This window comes from Rhagoletis pomonella, unplaced genomic scaffold, assembly GCF_013731165.1.
Source record: "Rhagoletis pomonella isolate Grant_MI unplaced genomic scaffold, Rhpom_1.0 Rhpom_scaffold_00003, whole genome shotgun sequence".
In the NCBI taxonomy this organism is placed as follows: Eukaryota; Metazoa; Arthropoda; class Insecta; order Diptera; family Tephritidae; genus Rhagoletis; species Rhagoletis pomonella.
The window spans coordinates 88252310-88261392 of record NW_023458557.1 but is presented as its reverse complement, the minus strand read 5'-3'; the positions used below and the strand labels follow the sequence as shown (position 1 = coordinate 88261392).

Genomic DNA, 9083 nt, shown 5'->3' with positions numbered 1-9083 from the left:
CCGACGAACTGATAACCTCCTCCTTTTTTGGAAGTCGGTTAAAAAGTGAAAAGCACCGTAAACAAACAAAAAAAAAATGTTTAAGGTCAATGCGATTTTCTAGCCGGTCAAAACTTGCATTTATTTTACTAAGATTGTATAAGGCATACCCAAAATTTTTTAAAAAATTCTGGTTAAAAGCTCGAAATTTAGATACAAATTTGTGGAATTTTTCTAAGTTCTGTATAAAGAGTGATTTATATGGTTTTTGTTAAAGCATAGACCATATTTTTATAAAAAAAATAGCAAAAAATATTTATGCTGAAAAACATTGTAAAAACATTGAAACACTAATCGTCCATTTTTGACACTCACAGAAGAAGTGCTGGACGGATTCTACATCCTCCTCATCTCTACAGCTTCTACAGAAATCGTTATGTGGCGCTCCGAACCTGGCGGCCATATGAGCAATGGTCCATTGTCCGTTAGTATTCCCGTAAAAAGCTTATCGTTTGGCTTTGACAGCTTTAATAAGCTCGTTGTTCTTCGTTTATCGAGCCGTGACCAGAGCGGGCGTGATACCATATATATATATAGGGGTGCAGATTTTCCCACCTGCTGTGGGTGACTGCCTTGGTCACTATCTCGATTTCCGAAAACAGAAATCGCAGAGGAGGTTTCACGATCTGGATCGCCTCCCCAAGCCAAATTTGAGATCCCTTTCTAACACATTCGTCCGCTTCCTTATTTCCTGGTACACCATTGTGCCTCGGGACCCAGTAAAGGGTGATTATGTGTTGCTGTAGAGTTTGCAGGGATCTTCGGCATTCCCTAACACATATCGAGTTAGTCCCTTCCGACCCTATACCTTTGGTAGCTGCCTAACTGTCAACGATGAAGGCAAGTTTAGATGGAGCTAGGTCGATTATTCTCGCCAGCTTTGCCGCCATGTCGATTGCATTTATCTGAGCCTGAAAAACAATGCAGTGATCCGGGAGTCTATTAGACTCTCTCAGAGATAACTCCCGAAAGAGGACTTCAGATCTTGATCCGACATCCATTTTGGAGTCGTCTCTCAAACAAGTTCGGTTTTGGATGGGTTAACCCCTAGACCGTTTCTTTCTGCTCACCCCGCCAGATCGTTAATTGCAGATCGCTGAATCTCGCGGACCATGGAGAGGAATTTCCCCACGACCAAAATGGCTAAGTCATCTGCATAGGCAACAACCTCAGGGACTCTCGATGTGCGGAGCAAAAATTCGTTAAGCACGAGGTTAAACAGCAGGGGAGATAATTTTGCCCTGTTAATTTTATCTCTGTAAAAAAGGTCTCCTCTAGCTTTAAACCTAGCTTTTCTAGGTTCCTGGACGATACAATTTTTTTCTGCCAATACCCTCTTTGGCGAAATTGAACGGAGCGCAAAGTCGAGAATATCCTCAGGTGCTGCAGCCAGGCAAGTGAAAACCGCCCCCGTGATGCACACACAGGCTGAACGTTTGAAATTTTGTTAACAACTGTCTTACTTTGACTAAATTAGATCTAAAAGCTGAAGTTTTCGACCCCATATTTAATTACTTACATGCCGTGCTATCATAGTGTGCATTCATATCAGGATCTTTGGGCTGTACCCCCAAAACTTGCTATACAGACGCCTCTACACCATCCGGGTGGACCAAGGTAACTTCATCGCAAGTGGTCGATAGCCATCAATCTCTCCTAATTTTAAGGTCATGCGAAAGACTACCTGAACAGAATATCCTATCTCAGCTGTGTCATATAAACTATCCTTACTCAGACGCACCTATTTTTTTTTGTCTTAAGTCCATAGCTTAACGGCATAACAAACTATCAAAAAAAAAAAAAGGTTATATTGTCCGACAAAGCTGAGATATGTTAGTGTGTCTGACAGCCCTGAGTTAGTACAAAGTTAGAATAGTTCATCGACGATGACCTTTGACGACCAAAGGGACACCGATGTCAATTTTCATATAAAAATTTCCTGGAAAAACTATGGATCCGATTTTTTCGAATAGGTCTTGATTAGTAGATAACACAGCTCCACAAAAAAAAAAATAAATATATTCTTCCTGTTACCAGACCATTATTTTTATATGTTTTTTTGGTCACTGTATCAAATCCGACGTCCATTTAACTCCATCACGTAAAGGTTTTTCATAGCCTTTCATAGCCTTTTATTGGTTTTTCCGGGAGTGGGGTGACAGGGTTAGCAGCTGTTTAATAAAATGGGTTCGCAGAACTCGAATCAGGTGTCATATCTTTGAATTTCCCAACGGAACAGTAACGGTCGTCAAAGGGTTAAGATAGTCTTTTGCACGGCCTTCCATATAGGATAGATTGGCGGCTAGCTCGGAGATATATGTCAGTTCCCTCGTAGTTTAGGATGTGGTCCCATCAACCTGAAACTTCCGCATAAATTTAGAATCCAGGATAAGAGCGAGATACGTACTTAACTTTCGGCAAAAGAGGGATCATAGATTTTAAGTGCCTGCCTATTCGACTGAAATTATGAAATGTTTAAATGCAGGAGTAGCGATGAAAATGCTTCTTAAAGCCGGTTTGAATAAATAAAGCCCGAATGAAACCGTGGTTGCATTCGGTGAAAAATCTGTAAAAGGTGTTTAATTGGCTGCTACCGGACCAGCAGGATATACAGAAGTATTCACCTAATTTTCAAATTGAGAAGGTTTTGGCCTACTAAATCAATTTATACGTACATATGTGTACTTATACAAGTGCGTAGTATGTAAGCGATGCGATTTACTTGCTATTAAGTATTATTTGTTGACACAACCCGTCCCATTTGCGTGCGAGAAAAACATGTTGTTCATAATTTGAACAACGAAAATTTACATACACAGGCACTTTCATATAAATCCGTAGTACAAAAAAAAAAAAAAAAAAATACACGTACATATGTACATAATAAGTAATTTGCATACCTGTGTAGTCCGGTGTGACATGTTGTCGTTGCATGTCATTCATGGAGCAGCCGCTCGCTGCACTTGTGTACATGTTCACATTAAATGGCTCATGATACAGGCTACTCTTGTCAATGGACTCCGTGTCATTGTCCATGGTGACGGCCTGCAAACGAAAAACAGAGATGGACAAAATGATTGAGACATTATGTGGAAATTGTGGAAAAAAAGAATTAAAACACTGTAGTCATCATCAGAATTAAAGCACAAAAATGAACAACCCACTCACCTTCATGCCATTGCAGTTGAGGCGTTTATCAGCACCGCCAAGTGTATCCGGATTGAAATTGTGCTGAAATGCATCGAGCACATTACCGCCACGTCCGCGCTTATTACGTATGACAATTAAGAGTATGACAATGACTAGCACCAAAATTATGGCCACTAATACGGCAAATATGTAGCCAATTAAGCTGCTTTCCGGTTCCGGATGATCAATTGGTTTGGGTGAAATAACTGTGTTGGAAGATAGGGAAATGGAAAATTCAGCTGTTTATTTGATGATTGAAGACAGTACCTAAATAGCAAGGCTACACTACATTTTTGTAGGTTGTCCAGCTAAAGGTTTGTTTCGAAAACGAAAAAAGGTATCGTAACCTGGGTCCTTATCAAAATACTGGCATATTTTCTTAAAACTTATAAACCCCAGAGCAGTCGACGAACAGCCTATTCGTGTAAGTCCTGCAGGCGCATTGTAATTCTTTGATAAAACCAATAGTGTAATACTGAGGTGGGTTTAACTTCTCGCTTGAGCTTGCTATTACGTGGGTCCCTGCCCATTGCTTGATTTGCTGGCAAGTGCTTTTCGACCGTTTTCTAAGGGAGCCTCCGGACAACCGTCATATCAACGGAGCTCGGAAGGATTTGCTTTGGTTTTACCGCGGTACATTTTTTTGTTAAAAAAAATAGGTCTCCACTGAGTAAGTGATCCCTCGCAGGGGATTCCGAGTAAGTGGTACCCCCGGGGTACCCATTCCAAGGCTGCTAGTCCTCGAGTGGAACGGAGGCTCAAATGGCAGAGGTTTGGGCTTCGATGTCTGACCAGAGACTTAATTGGCCTGTTCTAGGGAACCGGCCTTCGGGGATTTTCGTGGAGGCTGTGGTTTAACACCCAAATACGGTAGAACCAGTAATGGTTCCATGTGGAGTAGCATTTCAAGCGGGTGTCGGACACAAGAACAGCAAATGCTTTAGACAGGCTTCGGCTCTACCAAGGTGGTTAGTGTGTGCACTCCACACTGCCAATTGGTACTGGAGTGCTTGCATTTTAGTAGGTCGCTTATCATCGCATTGAGCAACCACGTACTTAGATTTGATAATTAGATTTGATATTTTTTTCAAAATACTAAACCTGAACATCCTATTTTATAATAAGCCTTGAGACAAATGTGAAATATTTTTGCTAGACGTTTTTAAAAATGCCAAGCGAATTCTAAGTATGAAAATCGTTTGTGCAATTCAAAAAAATTCCACGGACACTTAAAGTCAGCCCAAAAACTGTATCGAGAGAGTTGTTTCCAGGAAGCCAGGTTTCTGCAGAGAGAACGACATCAGCGACCAACAAAATTAAGTTAAAATCATCACTATTTTGTAGGGGAACCTCAACGTTTCGGCCAGAAAACTGGCGCAGAAGGTGGATTGTTCCGAGTTTTTTGTACGAAAATCAGAGAAGAAAGCTAATGTGAAGACATTCATAGCGCAGAAAGTTCCAGATAGTAATGCTTTGAAGAACATACAGGCAAAACTACATGCCAAGATTGAAAACGAATTTCTTTGAAAACTTTGATTACTGCATCATGGATGTGAGGTATGTTTTAACCACTCTTTTCCGTAAGTGTAATAAAACCCTAAAATAGCATAATAAAATTATATGATTGAAAAAATGTGCAGATCATTGGAAAAATGTATTAGGTTGACTGTCAACTGACGAAATCTAAAAAAAGATAATTTGGAACTTAGGTAACACAGAAGTCCTTCTTCGTCTAAACGACGACGCATTTTTTGAAAACCGTTTACATACTTCAACATTTGCTCAAAACTATATTACCTATAAAAATTGAAAATGAAAATTCTCGTCCTCGATTCGACGAAGAAGTAAGTGGAGTGCAGTCTAGGGTTAAAATTTCCTCGCAAATTCATGGTTTGAAAAGTAATAAGCAGCTGTGGCTAAGGGACCAATTCTTTTGAAGCTAAGAGAACAAAAAAAAAACTTCTTCTGACCTTGTCTCTTGGCATTGTAGAAAATTGGCTTTGGAATGGTTCTTAGTGTACAATGTGCTTTTGGAGCCTCGAGATGCAAATCTACTGAACTATCTAGAGCACAGGGCGCTGGTTGAAGGAGAAATTACGGCAACAAAGAATGTAGCCAAGAAGATCCCAATATTCATCTTCTACCCTCCACTCATGCGGTGGGCATAGAGAAATTCCTTTAAGGTATGTAACTCTTTGAATGCAGATAATGGGAAGAATAAACTGCTTATGACAAATTAAATGAGTTGTGCACTGGGCTTTAGACCCGCCACGTAAAAATAATTTCTAGCAAAAAATGGAAGAAGTATCCATTTTCCATAACATTTTCGCAGTTGGTATGAACAACTGCAGGAACTTCACAAAGTAGCGAGGCAAATTAAGAAGAAGTACTATTAAGCGAATTCGCTTAACAGCCATGCTGCTCTAGAGCCCTTCGACACGATGCTACATCCATCAGGGCCCTGTAAGACTGCTAGCCAAAAGCGCAAAACAGCGAATAGTGCTGACAACAGCAAGCGCTTCACCTCAAAGCCGATTAAACTTGGATTGAAGGGGCAGAGATTTTTAGAAATTCTCTCGAATAAACCAAAGAGGCGTACATTTTCGAGCGTCCTTCCACGGAAGACTGCATACTTGGTTTCAAAAACTTCGAGCGAACACTTCACGCTGGCAGTGCTTGACGGGCTTTATTCAGACAACTACGTCTAACGGATGACCGAAAATTTGCAATAGAAGCTACCAGCGCATGAATTAGAACTTTTTTCTGAACGATATTGAACAAAATCCATTACTAATGTATATGTATGTATGTATGTTAATATATTTGGGTGGTTCACATTTTTTTTTTGTAGTCACCCCCAGTAGTGAAGAAAGTCGAAAATAAGGACCCCGTTTTTTAATTTTAAAATTGTTTAACATACATATACTTGTGCCGCAAGATCTTTGAAGAAAATGCATTTTTTTATAGAATTACTGTAAAATCGTTGAAAGCAAATATGCCTTGAAATATTTTTATTCACAAATTTAAAAAAAAAAAATTATGTTGCATACACTAGCGTTATTTCGTTTTGACTCAAAGAAAGAAAGAGTTTTGTGTGCATTGCTGCATACATGAAAATCTTGCTCCGCAGTTACACTTAACGGACAAAAATATAAAAAATGTCTGCGATTCATTGTTGTGTCCGTAGTTGTGCAACGCAATATGCAACGGCACTTTTTCCAGCATACAGTTGCGGTTTGCAAATATGTAGTGAAATTGCGATTTCATACAAAAGAGTATTACGGTTATTAAATGGGGAGAAGGAAAATGGTTGAGTAAGGAAAGCGGTGGAGAAGCTGTGTGAATTGAACATCATTTTAATAAAAGCCGAAGCTTTGAATGAATATGACAGTCGTTAGGTGCTTGAGCGCGCTTGGCATGCCAAAAAGTAGACAAAATTTCATGAAAGTGTCAGAAGTATTAGGAGTGCATTTTTGTGTAATTGAAACTCTCATCAAGACGTCTAAATGCGGCAGTGAGATTCATTTGGAGTTCTCACTTAACAATAATCCGAGTACAATGTTAAGCTGTATGAAGTTGCAATTTCTGACAGCTATGTATATCAAATCCTACTGGCATATAGGAGCAAGAGCTGGCATATATGTATGTGTGTAATAATGGACGTAAGTTTAATATTTTATTACGAAAAAAAAAAAATCACTTACCCAATGGCGTTTGCTGCTGACTGCGTTCACCAAATTTTCCATTAATGACGCGCTCCACTTCATCACGCTGCAATGGATATTCTGCATTATCTTGTGGCGTTGCGCCTACACCAATGGCACCACCACCACCAGCGAAATCTTCGTCTGTGAAATTACCAACAACGGGTGCTGGAAAGAGAAGAGGTCGAAATGGGCTGTGTCATTTTAAATCTTATTACTTTAAACGAGCAATTATTGTATACATGTACATATGGATATACATATATCTATGGATGGGTAGGATCACCGCCAGTATTATATACCTAACATCAAACGTAACTGGTTCATTGACCTTCACGTTTGTATCTACAGTAATTGCCGTGTTAATAAAAGAAAACGCCTACCGGAAAAAAAATATTTTTTGTTTTCGCTCACACTTTTTTGGCGGTTAGGGCTCGACATATTTGTATCCACATAATTTTTATCGAATGAAATATTGGGTTAGATCAGAGGTTCCCAAACTTTTTTTTCCTCGTAAACCCCTTTCAAAAATTTACTGGTCTCGGTGGACGCCCCTGCTGATACAGTTTTAAATATTTCCAAAACCCGTAAACAAATTAAATGTGAAAATTAGATCTAACAATGTAAATTTGCATTGTGGGTGAATTCAAAAACTAAACCCAGAGTGACCAAAATAAAAGTAAAATATTTTCTTGTGTTCTATTTATAAAAATAATGTGATTGCACACTTGTAGATCTAAAAAAATAAAGCTCGTAAATACATCAAAATACTCTCTCGCTCGGAAGAGTTATATTTTTTACGAGCTCTGCGCGCGCTAGCGTTATTTACATTTTCTTCATCATAAACTCATCAAATGTTCGCCTCTCTCATGACTTGGCATGTGGATTATATGTAAAATAGTTTATTTGTGTTAATGCCATCGTTTTTATTTTTATCGCTCCGAGTTTTAAAGTGAGGCGAGAAATAATTGTCACATTTTTAAACACACAAAACTTAAAACATCAGTGAGAGCAAAAAATTAGATAAACCTTGTGAGATTGAAGGCAACATGAGTTTTGCCCACCTGCATCCCCTCGATGCCTGTCAGTCATTTCTGAGCGAATTATTCACACAGTTTCTGATGGTGGCTTCGATTGCCGAAGGTGGGAGTGCTAACACTGGTTGCGGACCGAGGAATGCCTGGTCTGAGCCAACTCTGGCCAAATGATCAGATGTCTCATAACCAGGTACTCCAGAGTGACCTGGCACCCAGAGTAAGACAACTTCGTTATGTTCACCGTCATATTTTTGGTCGAGACTTGCATTGCCGAACTAGTTCGGAAGTACTTAAATAGAGGGCTGGTCAATGCCTTAAGTGCAGCTTGGTTGTCACTGCAGTCACGTAAACTCCTTCCCCTACACTTTGAGTATTGCAATTACATCAGCCTGGAAGACCGAAGCATATTCCCCTACAGAAGCTTATCTCCATTAAACTCGAAAAAGACCCCAGATCATGACCCAGAGTCAGTTTTTAAGTCATCAGTGAAGAATCGACAATGTGTGAGTCCGGTCTCAGCGATGGAATCAAACCAGCATTCAGTCTCAGGGAACTCAACATTATATAATCTCTTCAACAAAGGTAATGGTGGCGTACTATCCTGTACCATTGAAAAGTCACAAGTGCTTAAATCTCTTCCGCCAGCAATTTTCGTCGCGCCCCACTCATTGTCATACCAGCATCGGTTCTTTTTAGTCTACAGGAAAAACACTAACTGAGGGTAAGTGCAGCAGTGCCTCAAGAGCACAATACACCACTAAAAAAATTTAAATTAAATAAAGAGGCTATCAAGCAAACATTTTGGTTCTTTACAACGAAACCAGATAAAACTTCGTGGACCCCTATTTACAACCCATGCACCCCATATTTTTTCACATCACCGTGGACCCCCGTCGAGTCTTCCGTGGACCCCTGGGGGTCCACCTGGCCCACTATGGGAATCACTGGGTTAGATTAATGACCGTTATTTGATACCCAAACCTTGAAAACTGAAAAAATTATATGCACTTCGAGCAATGGTCGGCCAAATATTTAATACCAACTGAAGTCAAAGTGTAATTTTCAAAGCAGCTTCTAAGGATATATCCGATAAGATATTAGTGGAAATAAGATA

At 39.6% G+C, this 9083-nt stretch overlaps 1 protein-coding gene across 1 annotated transcript in view; it reads right to left on the bottom strand.

Annotated features, from left to right (window-relative positions):
- The window catches only part of LOC118735729 (discoidin domain-containing receptor 2), a 532634-nt gene that overhangs the window by 249644 nt on the left and 273907 nt on the right, over window positions 1-9083 (bottom strand). The window contains exons 11-13 of the mRNA XM_036465663.1: window positions 6933-7100; window positions 3208-3434; window positions 2940-3084 (exon numbers count right to left, since the gene is read on the bottom strand). Of these exons, the coding sequence (XP_036321556.1) occupies window positions 2940-3084; window positions 3208-3434; window positions 6933-7100 (540 nt within the window). The remainder of the gene's footprint in view (window positions 1-2939; window positions 3085-3207; window positions 3435-6932; window positions 7101-9083) is intronic.